The sequence below is a fragment of the Larus michahellis genome, chromosome 7, assembly GCF_964199755.1.
Source record: "Larus michahellis chromosome 7, bLarMic1.1, whole genome shotgun sequence".
Taxonomy (NCBI): Eukaryota; Metazoa; Chordata; class Aves; order Charadriiformes; family Laridae; genus Larus; species Larus michahellis.
In genome coordinates, this window is record NC_133902.1 from 30763412 (window position 1) to 30786035 (window position 22624).

Here is a 22624-nt window from a genome sequence, read left to right on the forward strand (position 1 = left end):
AGAGTTGGCTGAAATGTGTTCCACCTCTATCCCTCAGATCAAATTGGCAAGAAATGTCCAAGGGCTTTTCTTTTTCCTAATCTGTATGGACCAAGAATGGCCTCTTAAGGCATCTGAAATTTATTTTGCTTAGTAATTTTTACTTATTGTGGAGGTTCCTTCAACCTGGGGGAAGTTTAATGACCTGCAACATATAGGAAGTGTAATCTTGAGGATTTGTAGGAAGGATTGTTCTGAAAAAGAACCTCAGGACTAAATAGCAGAACTGGTTCCAAGTCACTTGTGGCTCTTTAATGGGTGAGAGAGATGCTTCTTAATGATCATTTACTCGAACAAAATTTGCCATTTATCTAAAAACCTCAAAGACAGATTGACCTGATTGTGTATTTATGTCCTCTTCAAATACTGTCATGAACACGTTCAAAGTATATGTTGTCTGGAGTCAAGCATAAATAACCCCCTTAAAGCTTTGAATTTGTATATTTTCAAACTGTGTGATAAAGCTTAACTTGACTATGAAATGTTTTTTTGGACATCTGGCTGTCTTTTGTCAAGGTTGCAGCTGCTTTAAGATATTTTTGTTTCATTTATAATACAAAATGCATCCTCTGCATATTTTAAAAAGATCACATATGGAAAAAAAAATTATTTATAGACATACACTTCTTGAAGTTACTGCATTAAATTTAGTTCCACCTCTCTTTCTCCATCAACTTCTTAATGTTTGTTCTTTTTTTGGACTTCATTCCAAAGCTAAAACTGAATGGGAAGAGATGCTATAACAGTGTTTGCGTTATGATAACTGCATAATGAAGATTCTGGAAAATTGGAGCTAATCTAGAATCATAGAATTGCCTAGGTTGGAAGGGACCTTCCAGATCATCTCGTCCAACCATCAACCTTACTCTGACAAAAATCATCACTAATCTGAACTATATCTCTGAGCACTATGTCTGCCAGTCTTTTAAATACCTCCAGGAATGGTGCCTTAACGGCTTCCCTGGGCCTGCTGAAGACAGACTACACTTAATATAGATTTAAAGCTATACATTTTACTAGCTTTCATTACCTCACTTTTTTTCACACTGAAATTCTCTAGTCTTAGCAGGTAAGACTAAGATGTTGCCTCCTGTAGCTAATGAGTGTCATTGTTTTAGAGAACACCTCCATTTTATCCTCTGCTTGAAAAACATTTTTTAACTAAGGCAACTTTTGTCTTTATGGTCTCTGGCTAGCAGTTTTTCAGAGCTGTCTTCAGGGTGTCTTCATAAAGAATCTGCTGTGAGACGTGATGTAATCTAGGAAGCTTTTTTTATGGGAATTAATTTAATGTCCACTTGGGTGCTCTGGCTGGAGTCTTGGTTCAGGAAATGGGACACAATGATTGATAAAGCCCCTTCTTTTCAAGGCAACATCTGTTTGGCTAGACGTGAGACAGGCACTGAAATATATTGGAGAGAATAAAGGTTTTACTGTGTGCCTTCTCAGCAGCACAAATTTCAGATGCAATTAGATAGATTCTCAGTAGACATTTCAGTTATTTTGGTGTGTCCTCTCTCTTATAGGAAGAAAGGTCTTTTAAATGTGTTTCAATATACAAGGGGTCACCCTATGGAGACTAATTTAAAATTTTAGGCTTCAATTATAAAGAGCTAGAGTCAATATAAATAGTAATAATAATAGAAAGACCACTTAAGTGATAATGAGAAACTAACTCTGTGGAATATAAGGTAGACTGCTGCTTGATCCGCTTCGCATTTTACCTCTTTCTTCAAAGTTTCAAACAAAGAAGGGGCCGGCGGGTGGGTATTTTGTGGGTGGTTTTGCTGTGGCACATCAGAAGTGTTTCCCATTGTTTGTTAGAAATTAAGATGATGAAGTAAACTTCTAGTATCTTCAGTTTGTTTATTTCAGGAAATTATGGGTGCCTATGTCAGCTATAGTAAGAGAGGGAGTGTACAAGCTCTGATGGAATACAAAGGGAGTCAGTAGCTGTGGTGGATGTGAGTATGGAAAATTATGTTTTTCTTCATGCTGTGAGCCAAAAAGAGCTTTATTCTTTCGTATTTGTATTGTCTGTGAAGAGTACTGTGTTGACATATTCCTGCTTAACACACTGTCTGCTTCATTCTAAAGATTTGGTGCTGAATCTGTGAAAGATCAGGGAGCAACTGTGATACGTTTGACTTTCCTGGTTAGAAACTCTGGGCGTAGTTGTTGAACAGCCTGTTATAATCTGAAAGGCATAACAATGCTGTCATGAACAGCACTGAGTTTTAGAAAACCTGTGTTTGCTGTGTACAGCACTGGTGTATTTTGGGGGATTCCAGTAACAGTGAGACGATTTGCTTTGATGTTACCATCTGATATCTGATTAAGACTTTTCTTCCAGTTGCTTTTTCAAATAATTGTTTCATTAGCAGTTGCTCGGATTTACGTAAGTTGCATGTTCACTTGTGTTGCTATAAATATTTGTATTACAAACTAATTGATAATGTAAAGAAAAATATTTTTAAGAGCTCAGAGCAAATGTTGTTTGACTGGTCTTAAAGTACAAACAGCTAGAGGCAAAGGCAAGTTCTTGTACAGGCATGCGCCTAATTTTAGGAGTAGTGTTAGAAATCATGCTGTGTATGTTTGACTGAATAGCTGTTACTTTCAGCAGCTTTTAATTGATCTTTTATTGAAACTCTAGCCTGTCTGCGATTCAAAACATGCCTTTCCAGACATGAAGATTTCTTTTCTGTGGTTTCAAAGATACGTTCTTGCATGTCACATGGATCAGTGGGTAAGGGAGGGAATATTGTGGACTGTCCAGTTTTACACTCCCCATCTAAACCTGAGAATAAGGCCTTACAGTGAGGATGACTGTTTCTCATACTTACTGGATTTCTGCAGTCTGGACCAGCTGCCCAATATAAAGTAAAAGACATGAAAATGAAATATGCTTAAACTGCACATTACTTGAAAAATTTTTGTTTATTCTGTAATTGTCTTCCTTTTCCCCGTTGCTTTGAATAGATCTTGTACGTTTCATGTTCTGCTCTTGACTTCCTATGTTTGAAGAAAAGGATTTATTGCTGAAGTCCAACGCCCTATTTTAATTTTGAAGAACAACTTAAAGAACCCTATGTTACTACTTTTTTGCCAATCCTATTTCTAAATTGTTACTATTTAGTTTATTTTAAGAAATAAGTAAGGAATTAAATAAAGTCAGTTTTCCGAAGTAATGCAGAATCCCTTATTTCCTTGATAGTTGGAATGCAGTTAAGTTTGACAGGACAGAGCAATTGAGTTGTGGCAGATAATGTGTAGATTAGAAAAAAAAAATAAAAATCTGAGTTGGGGAGGGAGGGAAAGAAGGGCAGGAAACACATAGCAGATTTGAATCAAAGGCTGTCACATTCCTTAATAATCCAGTGACCCAGTATTGAAACACACAAGTAACTCTGAATGCTTTATGCACCTTAATTATGTCTTCAATCTATTGATGTGTGATTAGGTGCAACTATTTCTTTCTTGGATCTTACATTGAGGCAGGTAGATATTGCTGTGCAGGACCTCAAGATCTCACAGGTACCACAGAGTATGTGAATCTTTTCATGTGTGCAAGGCATAGAGTCAGTATTTTTCCATTTTAAAGCTGTATTACATAAATAGGTTTATTTGTTTAACTGGTACAAAAGAGTGCACAGACATTATTTGATTTTTAAAATGTGGCAACAGATGCTATCTTTGTATAATACATAATTTTACATAATACAGCATTTTAACTGTTAAAAATATTGCCTGAGTAATTTCAGAAGCGTGAGGTTATTGGTTATAATGGTCTCTTTGCTTTTACTGAAGTGGTAGAAGCTTTATCTTTTATCAGACATTCAAGGTGTTTTCACCGTGTTGTGTGACTACAAGCCTGGAAAACTATTGCCTGAAGCACAGTTTAAAAGAAAAACAAAACTCAAAGTTGGCTCAAAAGAGTATAGTGAAGGAGGCTTTCACTTGACATAAGATTTTTATTTGGGATGTTTTGAATTTGAATTTTTTGGCTGACAGATTTGTACCTCAGCTCTTGAATTTGAGAGGCGTTGGAATGTCTGTGTGCTGTAGGAGCCTTGGGATGTATTCAGCTAGTACCTATGCTATTTGAAGCTAAAAGAAAACAAGTGCTCTTTTGTTCAGGTTTTCATCTAGATTACTCTCTATGTAAACTGGGTTATAGGACATTGAATAATGCACAAAGAATTTTTCCATAATTTTCTAATCCCCCTCCAAATCTTTTTTTCAGGAGTGGTTAATTTCAGAATATTTTATGCTTATTAAGAAGAAACATGGAGGTAGTGAAGCGAGTGATCTGAACTGTATCGTTGTCTGAGCGTGCTGCAGTATTAAATTCAAAGGAGAAATGTTAGTGTCAGTTATAGCATAAGACTTCCTTATTTTTTACTGAAAAACATGATGGATTTGATTGATCTCTGTAGTGTGGACAGAGTATTAATATGAAATGAATAATTTATGTGCTCAAACTACCTTTCATTACTTACCAGAATGTCAAGAAAAAGTGTAGAAACGTGGATGTGAGTTTTGGCTATTGGTTTGATAAAAGCATTTCAATTTTTTTTTTTTTTTCTTGTATAAGTCACCTTATTTGTTTAAGCGGTCAGGTGAATGAGTATTGGAGGTGAAATCCTACTATAGTTTTGCTCTTGTATTTATGCGTGCACACTGTGCTTGTGTACTTGTATGGTATATTTCCAAGCCAGCTCCAAACAGTATGTTTTCCAAACCAGAGTATGGTTTCTTTTTGGTTCCTGAGGCAAGATTTTTAGAATGTGACAATTCAGTTACTTGTTCAAATAGTGTTTTGAACGTTTGTGTATTGTCTGCTGCATCCCTATAATAGATTTGTAACAAATTCCATAGCTGTTTTTAGCAAGAAAATACTTAGTTCAGTAACAAGCACGAGCGTGTACGAACGAGTTCAAATAATAGGAAAGGTTGGGGTGAAAACATCAGTTGCCTGAAAGAAAGATGGCTTGTTTTCATTTGGGGGTTTTATGATGTCAGTTGCCTTTGAACATACTTAAGCATCTCTAGTTCAAAATGCTTATTACAGTGCTTCTGAAATTACAGTGAATAAACAGATTCTTGTTACTGACCCTTTAAGGGTATTCAGAATTTCTGTATTTTGTTTCTCTGATATTTGTATTCAGAATTCTGTTTTTGTTTCTCTGATAATCTTTCCATCAGTAATTAAGTGTGATGTAAACAAATCCTGTATTCTGATTCTTTTACAACTACTTTTTCAGTGCAGAGTGTTTTCATTATAAGGAAATATTGTTAATATAAAATTTCCTATTGTCGTGAACTGGGTTGATTGTAAGGTAGGAACTACCATCTCAAAGTGCAGGTCTGCAGAATTGGGGTCTCAGTGAAAGACACTTTAAGTACACTTTTGATTATAACTTAGCACTGTTCTAAAGCTGTTGCTTTCTGATAACAGCAGTTTGTTAGTTTCAGAATTCTGCAATTGGTGTCTTTTCTTAAAAAAGTCAAAACGGTATATTTGAAGCATCGTTCTTGGGCTTTTCATCTTTCCTCATGTGTTTTGATCATCTTATGCTTGACCTGGCATACTAAAAGCTACAATGGTTTGCATTAGAATCAGCTTGAAAGAGTGTTTCTTTTTTCCTAAATTATTGGTAAAGTTTTTTTTTCCTTACAGCGTAATTAAAGTAGTAGGTTATGTTAATGTGTTGCAACTGGTGACTTCTAATGAAAGCCTCAGTAATTTTTCATAAAATAATATTAGAATACTGTGCTTCATGCATTTAAAGGTGAACAAACCTAATGAATGGGTTTGGAAACTAGACAGTTGACTTACAATGATTATTGGTCTGCCTGTTTAAATAGCATTTCGAACAGATAAAGTTGACTGATGCAGTTCATAGTGGATTATGAAATAGTAGATAGAGCACACTTTAGTGCAGGAAGCCTTACTTGCACGTAGAAGACTATTCCGTGTTGATACCTTATTTTATCTAAGTATCGCAAAATGATGCTGCTCGTTTTCATTAAGTTCTATTCTGATATACACTTGAACAGAAAAGAAGGTGAAGTGTTGAAAAACAACTTGAATCCTGAAATTACTTTGGCACTTCACCTAGTATGAGCTAGGCAGAAGCAACAGCTACTTAAACTCTGCTACCCTGCAAATGCTTTAGGAATGTAAGTGGCTTACTTTATGGTGTCACACTAGAATAGTTATTCCTTTTCCATTTCTTATTTAGCTCTAACTGACACCTTCAAAAAACCCAACAACAGAACACACACAAAAAACCTCAAACCTGTGCAACCCTTAAACTTATGCCATTTTTTTTCTTGTCATAAATAAAAATGTCATCTCCTTAGAAAGGCATGATAACTCCCCATTAGGTCATGATTTGCTAAGGTATACTGTGTTTGCCGTGATAAACAACAGTGAGAAAGAAAATGCTTGTAAAAGGGAAAATTTCAAGCTTTTTAATTGGATTGGATTCATTTTGAGTTCTTATGACAAAAAGTTCAGATACAGTTAACTGAGCGTTTTGTCTCTGCCTGAATTTATTGAATTAATCCTTTAATTAATGCCCTTTGGGAAATATCCTTCTAATAGTGGAGCTTGTGCTAAGAGACATCCCTTTTACACAACTAGAAAGTTAATATTGGCTGTTTCTTCAGTGAGACACTATCCTCTGTGTGCCTTTTGCAAGCAAACGTTGACAGGCTCATAGGAAATGCAGCTGACGTTAGGAAGCTTGGGTGGGGACTACAAGGAGCTGGCAAATACTGTGGGGTTTAGTGCCAGACGTGCTGACACAACAGTACTTCACTTGTAAAAGTTTTCTTTAGGCTGCTAATTCTGTCTTCGGAGTAACTGGAACTAAAGCAGTGTCTCTGATGCCAAGTTAAAATAGCTAAAGCAACAGTTTATGGGAAATTGAGAATGCTGGTTTCTTTCCACAGCTTAGATCCTCAGAAATATTAGTAAAAAGGACAAGCTCCTCCCTTAATGAAAGGATGAGTTGTGAACAGTGCCATAGAATGAATGCACTGCAAAACAAGTCCCATCTAACTGTAGGGTAAGTGGCAAAGACAGCTCAAAGAGGGAAAGGCTAGCGTTGTAAAGTATTTGTAAATACCGCGTTCTGTCTGTGTTATATCACAGTTTCCATTTATTTGATTTGCCAGTTCGTAGTCATATTTCCTAAGGCGTGCTTTTAATAGCTTCCTTTAGCCTTCAAATAAAAGTTCTTTACTTCAAGTGTATCAGACATTGAGAAATGCTATGTTGTTGAATGCGAACACTGTTACAGCAGTTTGACTATGTCACCTGAAGTATAATGTGTTTTGTTTTGCATTCACAATATTTCTGGTCCATGTAAAAGCCTAAGGAGTAGTAAAGCAAAGCTTTGAAGGGCCATGAAAGTGCAATCCAGCTTCTGTTTGTTTTGCAGAGGTTCAGGCAGAGTATGAGTTGCTGCTACCCTGCTGTCTCCATATCTGTACGTGGGAGGGTTTTCGGGTGACATCATGGAGAGGAGTCTTGCAGGGGGAGGCATGCCTGACATAGAACATAAAAACTGGTGCTGTCTTGGTGGAAGGATGCAGCTCTATTACATAAGCATATTGGCATTTTTTGAATTTCAGCATCACTTTTAGATTTTTAGGAAGAGCTTCCGTCCCTTCTCTGGAGTGCGAGAAGTACTTAACAGGACTCAAAATGAGTGTTGGAAGAAATGAGCTTCAGATGGTGAATTTAATATGTTCAGTGTTTGCTTGGTGCAGCATACCATGCCAGGTTAGCTTTAATATTGTTGGCCCTTTTAAGGTAAGCAGCTGCATTGTGCTATCCCACAAAAGTAAATCTCAGTAGGAGACTGAAGCGGCTTTGCCTAGAGCAACTGGATGGTAGTATCTTGCAACTGTGGGAGGCATTGGCTTTTGCTGACCTCAGAATTGTAGATCACCTCTGAAGTCTCCTGTTCCCTGATTATTTTATCAAGGTAAAGTGAAAGATAAGCAATATATAAATAGAAGGAAAGGCTATTTTTAAATCATGGAGGGGTTTTGCATGAACTATTGTCATATAAAGTAAAAAATGGATTGAACAGTTTTTCTCTGACATCGCCGTTATCCTCTTTTGTAACATCTCTTGTCAGTTCAACTTTGCAACACTGTGATGTCTTTCAGACCAAGATTTGTCTTTTCCTGAAGACTAGCATTTAGAAAGTTTGCTTTTAAATCTATGAAATGTAAACTGGTGCTTTCTGTAAGCTTTGTAGCCCACGACTTGACCAATCCAAGCTGTACAGCACACCATGAATTTTTTCTGTAGCTCTTGGTGGCCATCTATTCTCATGTCTCTCTGGACATCCTATAGCACATCTCTAGGATTTGCTCTCCTGTAGTGCCTGATCGCCCCCAAATTGTTGCCTGTGTCATTTTCCCTCCAAGTACGTAAATTTCCATTCTGAACCAGACCCTGGGCTTAACAGTGTGGATGTACCCAGGAAGGCACAAGCCCTCATATAAGGGGCTTGGAGGACATGTGTGAGAAAGAGAATAGAGACTTGTTTAACACAAGGTTAATTTCCTTTGAGGTGATAACAGATAACCTTTGGAGAATGTTAAGTTTTTATCTTGGTCCCTCAAATTTGTTGAATGAAGGAGGGTCTGATAGCTGTGATGGTGACTCTTTGCTTCCAAGGAGGAGTTTCTTTGTTGGGTAGAAGTTGTGCAGTATGACTGAAGTGATCTGGACAGTGTCCAAGATTTAAACTGTCTCATGGGATGTATTGCTGGCATTCTCTGTGGCCTGTTTAAGCATTTTTGTTTACAGATGTGTAGAGTCAGCTATTTGCAGTGCAGTGAGACTGCACTTCCTGTGGGTTGAATCATGTTGCTTAACTGTGGTCAGCTGAATTCCTTGGACTAGAGTTGAATTTTTGTAATGTAAAGTCAATAGACTTTGCTAACAATAGCTGGCAATGAATGCACGTGCGAGGCTAGCACGAAATAATTTCTGATTGTGTATGAAATATTAGGGACTGTTCTTCATCTTTTTCTGCATAGTTCTGACAAAAGTGAGCTGCAAGAATGGCTTTGTAGTTATCTGTTGCAGTTTTCACACTAACTCTATACTTGGGAGCAGGATAATAAACTGAATGTATGCAATTTTTATAAAGCTTACAGACAGACATGTGCTTCAACTTTGGAACATTTTTTCAGAAACTTAGTAGTTGACACCAGTTTTCTTAGACACTGATAAAATTTGAATATCAAACTTTTTTTTTTTTTCAGATGGAGCAATTATCAGATGAAGAACTTGACCATGGTGCAGAAGAAGATAGTGATAAGGAAGATCAGGATCTGGACAAGATGTTTGGGGCCTGGCTGGGGGAACTGGACAAACTTACACAGGTTAGGGAGATTTCAATCATCTCAGAATAATTCTTTATAAGTATTACATGTTTCTTTTCAGTTGGATGCTAACTTAGCACTGACACTTGCAGTAGGGTAGACTGTAGCATGTGACCAGCTCAGTGCTCTTTAAAGGTTTCTAAATTGGCTTGTTTTCCCCATCTCAAAGTTGTTAAATTCATTTTTCACAATCTGCTAGTTTGACCTTTCCCAAAGAGTATGATTCCTTCTGACAACTATGGAATTGGTATTATGTCCTCATGTATATAGAGAAACACTGACTTTAGCTGGCTAGAGGTAGTCTATATCTCCAAACATATAGTTGGACATTTATTCGTTGCACTTGAACAGCAATGAGGAACAAGAAATTGTGAGTGTTGCCACTGATGACATAGTAAGGTGCCCTGATGCACCCTAGAGGACTCACCATTATTCCAGAGAACTCTTCCTGCATCAGAGAGGCAACTGATAGGACGTCTTCTTTTGGCACTTCGTTCTTTCTAGTGCTTTTCCTTTCCTTCACAAGAAGATCTTGTATTTTGCATGGTATGCCAGACTCCTGGCGTGATAGGCCGTTTCTCTGTGACTGCCTGCTATGTTTTTTTCAGTTATGTGAGCTGGCCCTCCTGAATAACATATTTCATCTTCCCGCTTTGTCACATAGACTTAAGCAAAGGTATGATAACTGAGGTTTCAGTAAGCTAGAGAAGAGGCAACTTTTCTCATCTTCATCTTACCCAAAGGCTAAAGGAAAATTGAGCTAATCATGTGGCAGCATTTCTAATTCAGGCTCATCTCTATTATCTTCCGGTTAAATCTCTGCCTGCAAGATCTAAATGTAGATAGCACTCTAGGGGTAAAATGTTTTGGGTTTTTTTTTTTTTCCTGAACTTGTGCGTGCAGGGCAATAAAGAATCCTGCCTTTTGAGGTGAGTGGAAGACTGTGAAATAAATCTGTCTATTGTAATTCTTATTGTTTTTTAACTTCCTATGAAGGATTTGTAATGGTAAGTGGGAGCCATTTTGAAGGCATGGGCTCTGTAAATTACAAGTGAGGATCTTCACAGAGGAGCACAATGACTAATTGGTCTTAAACCTTTTGTTCTCTGCCCCATTTTTTTCAGGTATGAGCAACCTAGAAATAGAAGCATATTTGCAGCTTACAGCTATACTGTTGACATACAGACTTTATGGTGATGTCTCAATTTGTGTGCTGAGCCATGCAAAATTCTTAAAACCTACTAATAAATAGTTAAGGGGAGGACCCACATGATTGGTTTCTCAGTTTCATATTGCTGTAAAACACAGTCTGCAACATAGCCTGACAGTTGTCCTTCTGTCTTTTGTGACTACGGAAAAATGACATTTCCCCCAAAACTGTGAATGAGCTCATATGGTTTTGTATAAACAAGTTAATGCAGTTAGTTGTGTCTCAGTTTGTTTGTTTGGAAAGTGATTGTGTCTTGATGCAGCTGTCCCAATAAACTCCCAGTCAAGGGGGGTGATTAGAGCTAATGAGCTCCAAAGTGCTTTCTCCTGTAGTCTCAGCATTTGTTGCTATTTGTCAGCTGGACTCTTAAGATCAGTAGGAAGAAAGGTTTTTTGTCCTTAAGTTCCTTGAACTTTAACTTTTTCGATTTCCTAAATGTTTATTTTGGGGGGAGGTTGAAAGCAAGACCCAGATTCCTTTCCAGAAAGAAGTGCTTTTTAAAAGATTTCTAATTGTTAAGGTGCCCATGAGATCATGTGATTTCACTTTGCTCTCTTTAACTGGTGGTCTAAGAAGAACCATTATAAAATGTAGTCACAAAATTTGCAGCATGTGCGAGTGGTGTTTGGCACTGATGCAAAGTGCATTAACGTTTATCCTGCTGTAGTTATCCTGCTCTATAGTGCAGATTAAATGAAGGAAATCTTACCTTGCTTCTCATGATCATTCAGAACTAAGCTTTTGTTGCTGTTGCAGTTTTCAGCAGTTCTCCAAACTGGTAGTTTAATATCATAGTGTGTTGTGGAGAATGTGCTCTAGTAATAGTGAGGGCATATCATATGTGTTTCCAAGGATATGAAGTAACTTAATTATTATTAATTTAAGTAAAACACATTTTAGATGCTTTTAAGCAGAATATATTTGCTTTACAGGAAATCTTTTGTGGCAGTCTATGGGTTCAGTCTGAAGGAATGAGCCCTAACATGCCTATTCTGTTTCCAATCTCACTGCTGCCTCTAGGGTTACAGATAGATATTTTTTGATTATTATTTTTTCAATTGTTTTTTTTCAGCTGTTCTATGTGGGACAATATGTAAGGTCCATCAGAGGTACTAAGGATGACGTTTTTTCCACCTGATGGAAGACAAGGCTGCTTCTCTGGCTTCTCCTCATGAAGTGATGATTGAATTCCTAATAAAGTGATTTTTTAAATTATTTTTTTTTTTGAAGCTCAAGCCAAACTGATAAGAGAGTTCAGCAAAAATAAATATTAGGGAAAAAAATAGTGCATTTGATTTTTAACAAAGGCTTAGGTAAATTGAAATAAAATTTGAAATAAAAAGCTTAGTTGGGACATTTTCATAGAATCATTTAGGTTGTAAAACACCTTTAAGATCGTCAAGTCCACGGGCAAGTCTACCACTGAACCATGTCTCTAACCGCCACATCTACACATCTTTTAAATACCTCCAGGGACAATGACTCCACCACTTCCCTGTACAGCCTGTTCCAATGTTTGCTAACCCTTTTGATGAAGAATTGTTCCTAATATCCAACCTAAACCACCCCGGTGCAACTTGAGGCTGTTTCCTGTTGTCCTATTGTTTGTTACTTGAGAGAAGAGACTGAACCCCACCTTGCTCCAGCCTCTGAGTTGATAGAGAGTGATATGGTCTCCCCTGAGCCTCCTGTTCTCCAGGCTAAACAATCCCAGTTCCCTCAGCCGCTCCTCATAAGACTTGTGCTCTAGACCCTTCACCATAGAATGGAGTGGGTTGGAAGGGACCTTAAAGCTCATCTAGTTCCAACCCCCCTGCCATGGGCAGGGACACCTCCCATTAGACCAGGTTACTCGAAGCCCCATCCAACCTGTCCTTGAATACCTCTAGGGATGGAACATTCACAACTTCTCCAGGAAACCTTTTCCAGTGTCTCACCACCCTCAGAGTAAAGAATTTCTTCCTAATAGCTAATATAAATCTGCCCTCTTTCAGTTTAAAACTGTTACACCTTGTCCTATCACTACACTCCCTGAGTCCCTCCCCATCTTTCCTGTAGGCCCCCTTTAGGTACTGGAAGGCTGTTATAAGGTCTACCTGGAGCCTTCTCTTCTCCAGGCTGAACAACCCCAACTCTCTCAGCCTGTCTTCAGAGGAGAGGTGCTCCAGCCCTCTGATCATCTGTGCGGCCCTCTGCTGCAGTGTCTTCATACCAGCGTCTTCAGGAAAGCTTTATCAGTACAAGCATTGCTTAGATTCAAACCCTTTGCAGGCCTGTTGAGCCTCAGTGACAGCAAGAGCTAGATTCCCCATGTAACATTTGCTACACCAGGGGCAGCAGCTCCGGCCTCTGTCATGCAATCTCTTGGGTCACCAGCTGGATTGTAGTGCCCTACTGCTTGCTACTTACAAAAACGCTGGTATTTATTATATTATGCCCACATTAGCCTTCATAACATAAGAATTCAATGTATTGGGTAGAAAGATGTCTTGTCTCTTTTGTTTTTTAAAAATATTAATTTTTCTAAAAAAACTTATCCTGTGTAACTGGCTGGGGTTTGCTTACACAATTTCACATTTCTCACAGGAAGGGCTTATTGAGAAAAATGTCTGAATTTAGCCACTTTTAAATCACTTTTATTAAAATAGAATTCTTTATTGAATGCTTTTGTATGCTTATGCCATGATTATGCTCGTAAGCTAATGATGCATTTTTTGGAGAGAGCGCCACAGTTTGTGTTTAGATACAGAAATGATGTTATAGGTAGGCCAGTCTGTGTTTCAAAATGAGCTAGTATGTAACACCATGTAAAAATGTATTGGGAATCTGCTTCTGTCCTTTTGATTCTAAAAAAAAAAAAGTAACGTGATGTCCTGGTTCCGGTGGGGATAGGGTTAACTTTTCCTGGTATTCCATGCCATGTGAGCCACGCCCACCCTGAGCTGCCGGGGGAGGGGGCAGGAACTTGCTGCTTAAAAGCGGGCTGGGGCGTCCCGGGTCCGGGCGGTCGGCGAGCGGTGGGGAGCGGCGGTCCCGTAATCGCGTTTGTATATTCCCCTGTCCGTGTTGTTGTTGTTTGCCTGTTCCCTTTGCTGTTCTGTTAAACTGCTTTTGTCCCAACCCAAGAGTCTTGCCTTTTCTTACGATCCTTCCTGTGTTAGGAAGGCACGTGCGAGCGGCACGTGGTTCTTTGTTGCCATCTGAGGCTAAACCACGACAGTCCTTTTTGGCGCCCAACGTGGGGCTTGAAGGGTTGAGATAACGACAGAATCCAACTAGAACGTGGGAAAAACGGTTTTGGTTTTTTTTTTTTTTTCTTGTATGCATTTATTTTATTAGGTAAGTAGTCACTAGTCATCATGTTGCTTGGTTTGTTCTCATGGCTGTGTTACATAAATTCCTATATGGCTTATGTACTCCCTGCGATGCTGTTTACCATGTCTGGAAGAGGGATGAGGATTATCATTCTGCTGTCCTGTGCGATATCTGTTTATGATATGATAACATCACTGTTCAGACGGTTATTTTGGGGTGTTTATGTGGTTTTGTTGTCCTGTCCGTACATTGGACACAGTCTCTCAGAATTTGTTAATAGTTTCCCCAGCCCTTTTGCCTCCCTTTTCTCCTTCGGGTCAGGTATGACAGCTTTTGAGAATCTTGAATATCCTTGGGATACTCAAACTAGTGTGTTCCTAGTGCTATGTCTCCTGAATACGTTCCAGGTCTTGTTTAGGGTTAAGCGACTATTTAAGACTACCACCCGGAGATCTGCTCCGAGGCTGGATAGTCAGGGGTGGCATGGCATGTGGGAGAGCATGGGCAGGTACCTAGAGAACTACTCGCCTCCAATGGTCTGGGACTTCACCCCTGAACAATTACAGGACCCTGATAAAGTGGTAGAATATTTGAAGGGAAAATGTTGTGGCTATTCTAGAGAGGCACAACTCACCGCGCTGTGCTGGGCCCTGGCCAGTATCTACCAGGCACTGCTCAGAATTATGCAGCACCCTCAAGGGGAAGAGATGGAAACCAGACCGGCGGCCCCTGCGGCTGCTGCAACCCCTGCGGCGGCCCCTGCGGCTGCTGCAACCCCTGCGGCGGCCCCTGCGGCTGCTGCAACCCCTGCGGCGGCCCCTGCGGCTGCTGCAACCCCTGCGGCGGACACTGCGGCTACTGCAACCCCCGTGGTAGCCACTGCCACTGAACCAGAGAACCAACCCGTGCCGGTATCAGTTGCCCCCATACAGAAGAAGAAGTACACAAAGAAATCAGTTCGCTTAGTAAGAGATGATGATGAACCAGGGCCATCACGAGAGCAGGAGGAAGAGGCAGAACCAGAGATAATTACTCGATCCCTATCCTTGAGTGAGCTGCGGGATATGCGAAAAGACTTCAGCCGACTTTCAGGCGAGCACATTGTCACCTGGCTGCTCCGGTGCTGGGATAATGGGGCCAGTAGCCTGGAATTAGAGGGTAGGGAGGCCAGGCAGCTGGGATCCCTGTCTAGGGAAGGCGGCATTGACAAGGCGATTGGGAAAAAGACCCAAGCCCTCAGCCTCTGGAAACGACTCCTGTTAGGCGTGAGGGAGAGGTACCCCTTCAGTGAGGATGTTGTATGTCAGCCAAGCAAGTGGACTACCATGGAAAGAGGTATCCAGTACCTGAGAGAATTAGCCGTGCGGGAGATGATTTACTATGACTTGGACAATGCCGACTTACCCACAGACCCTGATGAGGTGCGATGCACAAGGCCCATGTGGCGGAAGTTTGTACGGAGCGCACCATCGTCATATGCCAACTCCCTGGCAGTAATGGAATGGAAAGGTGAAGAGGGACCAACGGTGGATGAGGTAGCTGGCCGGCTCCGGCGATATGAAGAAAGTCTCTCTTCCCCCCTTGTCTCAGCTGTGGAGAAACTGTCGCGGAAGGTCCAGCAACTTGAAGAGAATATGTTCTACTCCCCACCTGCACGGGCCAGCATCTCAGCTATTAGAAGCAGGCATTTCCCCACTCAAGAGAGAGAGTACAGAGGGTACACACCACGAGGCACCCTGTGGTTCTACCTGCGGGACCACGGAGAGGACATGAGGAAGTGGGATGGACGACCTACTTCGATCCTGCGGACACGGGTACAGGAGTTGCAAGGAAGGACAACCACAAAAGGGGATCCCTCCAGGAAAAGTGCCGCCCCAGTTTCCAGTGGGCCGTTCCCCAGACAAAGCAGAAGGCCTGATCTTGCTTCTGATCCTCTTGAAGGAACTTCCAAGTCATTTATGCAAGAAGTGAGTAATGGATACTATGACGAGTATTAGGGGGGCCCTGCCTCCGGCCAGGTGGAGGAAAGGGACAACCGGGTTTATTGGACGGTGTGGATTCGATGGCCTGGCACATCAGACCCACAGGAGTATAAGGCTCTAGTGGACACGGGTGCGCAGTGTACTTTAATACCATCAAACTATAGAGGGGCAGAACCCATTTGTATTTCTGGGGTGACAGGGGGATCCCAAGAGTTGACTGTACTGGAGGCAGAAGTGAGCCTAACTGGGAATGAGTGGCAAAAGCATCCCATTGTGACTGGCCCAGAGGCTCCATGCATCCTTGGTATAGATTACCTCAGGAGAGGGTATTTTAAGGACCCAAAAGGGTACCGCTGGGCCTTTGGCATAGCTGCTTTGGAGACAGAGGAAGTTAAACAGTTGTCTGCCTTGCCTGGTCTCTCGGAGGATTCTTCTGTTGTGGGGTTGTTGAGGGTCAAAGAACAACAGGTGCCGATTGCTACCACAACGGTGCATCGGCGGCAGTATCGCACTAACCGAGACTCTCTGATTCCCATCCATGAGCTGATTCGTCAACTAGAGGTTCAAGGAGTGATCAGCAAGACTCGCTCACCCTTTAACAGTCCCATATGGCCGGTGCGAAAATCTAATGGAGAGTGGAGGCTAACTGTAGACTATCGTGGTCTGAATGAAGTCACGCCACCGCTGAGTGCTGCCGTGCCGGACATGCTAGAACTGCAGTACGAACTGGAGTCCAAGGCAGCCAAGTGGTATGCCACGATTGATATAGCGAATGCATTCTTCTCAATCCCTTTGGCAGCAGAGTGCAGGCCACAGTTTGCTTTCACTTGGAGGGGCGTCCAATACACCTGGAATCGACTGCCCCAGGGGTGGAAACACAGCCCCACCATTTGCCATGGACTGATCCAGACTGCACTGGAACAGGGTGAAGCTCCAGAACATCTGCAGTACATTGATGACATCATTGTATGGGGAAACACAGCAGAAGAAGTTTTTGAGAAAGGGAGTAAAATAGTCCAAATCCTTCTGAATGCTGGTTTTGCTATAAAGCGAAGTAAGGTCAAGGGACCTGCGCAGGAGATCCAGTTTTTAGGAATAAAATGGCAAGATGGACGCCGTCAGATTCCAATGGATGTGATCAACAAAATAGCAGCTATGTCTCCACCAACTAGTAAAAAGGAAACACAGGCTTTCTTAGGTATTGTGGGTTTTTGGAGAATGCATATCCCAGATTACAGTCAAATTGTAAGCCCTCTGTATCAAGTAACCCGGAAGAAGAATGATTTTAAATGGGGTCCTGAGCAACGACAAGCTTTTGAACAAATCAAACAGGAAATAGTCCATGCAGTGGCCCTGGGGCCAGTCCGGGCAGGACAAGATGTTAAAAATGTGCTCTATACCGCAGCCGGGGAGAACGGCCCTACCTGGAGCCTCTGGCAGAAAGCACCAGGGGAGACTCGAGGTCGACCCCTAGGGTTTTGGAGTCGTGGATACAGAGGATCCGAAGCCCGCTACACTCCAACAGAAAAAGAGATATTGGCAGCATATGAGGGGGTTCGAGCTGCTTCGGAAGTAGTTGGTACAGAAGCACAGCTCCTCTTAGCACCTCGACTGCCGGTGCTGGGTTGGATGTTCAAAGAAAGGGTCCCCACCACACATCATGCAACCGATGCTACATGGAGTAAGTGGATTGCACTGATCACGCAGCGAACTCGAATGGGAAACCCCAGTCGCCCAGGAATTCTGGAAGTGATCATGGACTGGCCAGAAGGCAAGGATTTCGGAATGTCACCAGAGGAGGAGGTGACGCGTGCAGAAGAAGCCCCACCATATAATAAACTGCCAGAAAATGAGAAGAAATATGCCCTGTTCACTGATGGGTCCTGCCGTATTGTGGGAAAGCATCGAAAGTGGAAGGCTGCTGTGTGGAGTCCTACACGACGGGTTGCAGAAGCCAGTGAGGGACAGGGTGAATCGAGCCAGTTTGCAGAGGTGAAGGCTATTCAGCTGGCTTTGGACATTGCTGAGCGAGAAAAATGGCCAGTACTTTATCTCTACACTGACTCATGGATGGTGGCAAATGCTCTGTGGGGGTGGTTACAGCAGTGGAAGCAGGGCAACTGGCAGCGCAGAGGCAAACCCATCTGGGCTGCTGAACTGTGGAAAGATATTGCTGCCCGGATAGAGAATCTGGTTGTGAAAGTACGCCATGTAGATGCCCATGTACCGAAGAATCGGGCCACGGAGGAACATCAGAACAACCAGCAGGTGGATCGGGCCGCTAGGATTGAAGTGGCTCAAGTGGATCTGGACTGGCAACGTAAGGGTGAACTATTCATAGCTCGGTGGGCCCATGACTCCTCAGGCCATCAAGGGAGAGATGCGACATATAGATGGGCTCGTGACCGAGGGGTGGACTTGACCATGGACACTATTGCACAGGTCATCCATGAATGTGAGACATGCGCTGCGATCAAACAAGCCAAGCGTTTGAAGCCTCTTTGGTATGGAGGGCGATGGCTGAAATACAAATATGGGGAGGCCTGGCAGATTGATTATATCACACTGCCACAAACCCGTCAAGGCAAGCGCTATGTGCTCACAATGGTGGAAGCAACCACTGGATGGCTGGAAACATACCCTGTGCCCCATGCCACTGCCCGGAACACTATCCTGGGCCTTGAGAAGCAAGTCCTGTGGCGACATGGTACCCCAGAGAGAATTGAGTCGGACAACGGGACTCATTTCCGAAACAGCCTCATAGACACCTGGGCCAAAGAGCATGGTATCGAGTGGGTGTATCACATCCCCTATCACGCACCAGCCTCTGGGAAGATAGAACGATACAATGGACTGTTAAAAACTACACTGAGAGCAATGGGTGGTGGGACTTTCAAACACTGGGATACACATTTAGCAAAAGCTACCTGGCTAGTTAACACCAGGGGATCTAACAATCGGGCTGGCCCTGCCCAATCAAAACTTCCACGTACTGTAGAAGGGGATAAAGTCCCCGTAGTGCATATGAAGAATATGCTAGGGAAGACAGTCTGGGTTAGTCCTGCCTCAGGCAAAGGCAAACCCATCCGTGGGATTGCTTTTGCCCAAGGACCTGGGTGCACTTGGTGGGTGATGCGGAAGGATGGGGAAGTCCGATGTGTACCTCATGGGGATCTGATTTTGGGCGAGAATAGCCAATGAATCAGATCGTGTGCTGTTAATTGATAAGTAACACTGTCACTGTATGTCCTCATTGCTATAATTGATATCAGTTGTACTACAAGTAAGGCACAGGGATGATGGGATAAGAACTGATCTCAGCAGCTGGCGCCCAGCAGTTTCCTCAAGATCTACATCTTTAGCCCACGGACTGCGTGCATGAGCCACACCGGGTGCACCAGTCACAAGCTCCGAAAAATACAGCATGCAACAGACCAGCAGCACCCAGCATCTCACCTGCCCTGAGAGACTGTTCTAACAAATGGAGCCCAAAGCCGTGGATTAAAAGAACTCAACGGACACTTTGGAGGGATGACCCATAAACTAAGGGCATTATATGTGTGTATATATATATATATATATAACAGGGGAAAGTGGTGGCAATTCATTGGAACCTGCTGGGCATGGCATAGATGGTATGGAATAAGGGGTGGATAATGTCCTGGTTCCGGTGGGGATAGGGTTAACTTTTCCTGGTATTCCATGCCATGTGAGCCACGCCCACCCTGAGCTGCCGGGGGAGGGGGCAGGAACTTGCTGCTTAAAAGCGGGCTGGGGCGTCCCGGGTCCGGGCGGTCGGCGAGCGGTGGGGAGCGGCGGTCCCGTAATCGCGTTTGTATATTCCCCTGTCCGTGTTGTTGTTGTTTGCCTGTTCCCTTTGCTGTTCTGTTAAACTGCTTTTGTCCCAACCCAAGAGTCTTGCCTTTTCTTACGATCCTTCCTGTGTTAGGAAGGCACGTGCGAGCGGCACGTGGTTCTTTGTTGCCATCTGAGGCTAAACCACGACACGTGATTAACATGTTTTCTCCATTGAATATCTGAAGCTAAATCTCTGTGGTATGTCTTTTTTTTTTTTATATGCCAGGAGTTTTTGAAAAAATTCTCCTAGAGAAAATTAATTTTCATTCATCTTGAAGATTTGCTTGTCCAGCTCCTTGTCAAACTTTATTTTACCTTTTTTTTTTTTTTGTCTTTTTCAGAGTTTGGATACAGACAAGCCTATGGCACCAGTGAAGAGATCACCTCTTCATCAGGAAACGAATCTTGCCAACTTCTCATATCGCTTCTCCATGTACAATTTGAATGGTTTGTTTGAATTATTTACCTCCTCAAATATTTGTTTAGGAAAAAACCCTGTTCTAGCTATAAATGAGAACACTGTAAAATATAGGAGCATTTAAATACACTTTTAGCTGAAGAGAGAACATGTTTGCCGAAGGCACTGCTTTCTGATGGCACAGAATTTTGAGTATCCTAAAGCGGTGTCTTTTACAGCACCTAGTATCTGAGAATTGTAGTCTAGTGTACAGGAATATAGATTCTGGGATCTGGTCTCATGAAAAAATGGATTTATGTGTATCAATTAAATGAGGAGAAAGAGCATCTTGCTTCATGGGACTGGATGCAAGAATATAGCAACAGAATGCTTTCAAGTTTAACAAAAAATAGTGTTTTTCCTTGTCTTAAAATAGCCTCCTGTGGTTGTAATACAGGAAGCCTTAATTTAAAGGCTTGAGTGTGTGTATAGTATTTTGTGGGTTTTTTTAAAAGCAGTGTCACATACCTTGCATTGCTTTAGCAGAAAACGCTTAGCAAAACACCTATCCTTTTTTTTATTATACAAACATGTTTTTAGATCCTGTTCACAGGACAGCAGTTTAAACTTTTCACATGTAATCTGAACATTCATAGGTATCTTCTATCTGCAAATGTATGTAACCAAAATAGTTTTGTGTTGTTGTTTTTTTAATTGCTCTTAGGTGGGTCAAGAGTAGTAGTGTGAATAAATTTCTGCTTAGCAGTGAGCAGAGATTTTGCAATACAGATGGGAAAACAAAATACAGCTTCCTTTGCTCCCTTACCCTAACTGTTAAATTTGATAAAACAAAGTGAAGAGTTGCACAGACAAATGAAGTAACTCTGCATATACTGAAAATTCTTGTTTATTGCAGAAGCCCTGAATCAGGGGGAGACTGTGGATCTAGATGCCCTCATGGCTGATCTCTGTTCCATAGAGCAGGAGCTCAGCAGCATTGGGTCTCATTCAGCGAACAATGCTGCAGTGAAACGGCTTGCCACAGAATCCAAAGCTCAGAAACCACCTGCTAGCCGACCTTCTACTAAGCACAGCAGCGTGAAAGGATTATCCTCCTCATCTGGTAAGGTGACTAAACCATCGCATGCCAACGTATCTTTGGATGACATCACTGCACAGTTAGAGAAGGCCTCTTTGAGCATGGATGAGGCAGCCCAACAGTCTGTTGCAGAAGACGCCAAACCAGTAGTTACTGCTCAGCACAGGAGGACAGCATCTGCTGGCACAGTGAGTGATGCTGAGGTGCGCTCAATCAGTAACTCCTCCCGTTCCAGCATAACCTCTGCAGCTTCCAGCATGGACTCCTTGGATATTGATAAGGTGACGAGACCTCAGGAACTGGACTTGACATCACAAGGGCAACCAGTCACTGAGGTAGAGTGTCATTAATTCAAGACTTCGGTTTGTTGGGTTTTTTTTTTCTTCAAACTGTTTTTCTTTCTTTTTCTTTTCCTTCCTCTACTGTCCCCCCTCCCTCCCCCCCAGCCTCATGCTGACAGTCCTATCTAAATATCTTCAGCGCAGTGGGGTTGATCAAAGATTAAGATTGCTTTTTCATGGGCTGCACATGCTGTGGCTAATTCTTTCTCTATTTTTGTTTCTGTCTGCAAGGAATCTTTTTAAAGAAAGTGTACTCCTTTTTTTTTTTAAGGGCTTTTCCCATTTATTCCTCCTTCTAAGCCAGTCATGGATTTTAATGCTTATATTTTTATTCTAAGTAAATCTCATATATTGCTTTTAATTTAAATCTGAGGAGTGCACAGATGTGGAAAAAAGAAAGTACAACTGACAAGATTACATTTCTGTTTCAGTACACTTAATACCTGAAGCACATGGAGCAATTTGAGTGCCTATCTGGAGCTATACTATACCAGTAATTTACTACTACTTAATATTCTTGTTTAATGCGTGACAGGGAGAACTCTTTGAAGCAATGCACAGCACAGAAGAAAAACAACTGGGCTGGGATACAGCAGTAGCAGATGTTCATTTGGGATTTTGGTGCCTTGGTGGTGTTTAATCAGAGAGAGGAAACTTTTCAGTAAAAACACAGCCAGTTTGGGGAACATTGAAAGTGCTGGTAACTTGTGGGAGGAAATGGGGAAAATGTTGCGGTGAATTTAGAAAACTTAAACTAGAAGCTGTCTTGTAGAAATACTCTCTGAAACAGAAATCTGGCATGTTCAGAAGTCAGTTGTACTAATACACATGTTCTCTTTTACGGGAGAAAACTGGAACGAGCTGAGTATATTCTAATCAATAATTAACACTAATTTGAATGAGCTGTGCTGAAAGCATGCCTCTACCCATCCGCAGCAAAAGTTGATCTGATGTAAAGAGGGA

At 41.8% G+C, this 22624-nt stretch overlaps 1 protein-coding gene across 3 annotated transcripts in view; it reads left to right on the forward strand.

Moving 5' to 3' along the window:
- The window catches only part of RAPH1 (Ras association (RalGDS/AF-6) and pleckstrin homology domains 1), a 101552-nt gene that overhangs the window by 27945 nt on the left and 50983 nt on the right, over nucleotides 1-22624 (forward strand). For all 3 annotated transcript variants that reach the window (XM_074595902.1, XM_074595903.1, XM_074595904.1), the window contains exons 2-4: nucleotides 9340-9459; nucleotides 20166-20271; nucleotides 21138-21655. In XM_074595902.1, the coding sequence (XP_074452003.1) occupies nucleotides 9340-9459; nucleotides 20166-20271; nucleotides 21138-21655 (744 nt within the window). The remainder of the gene's footprint in view (nucleotides 1-9339; nucleotides 9460-20165; nucleotides 20272-21137; nucleotides 21656-22624) is intronic.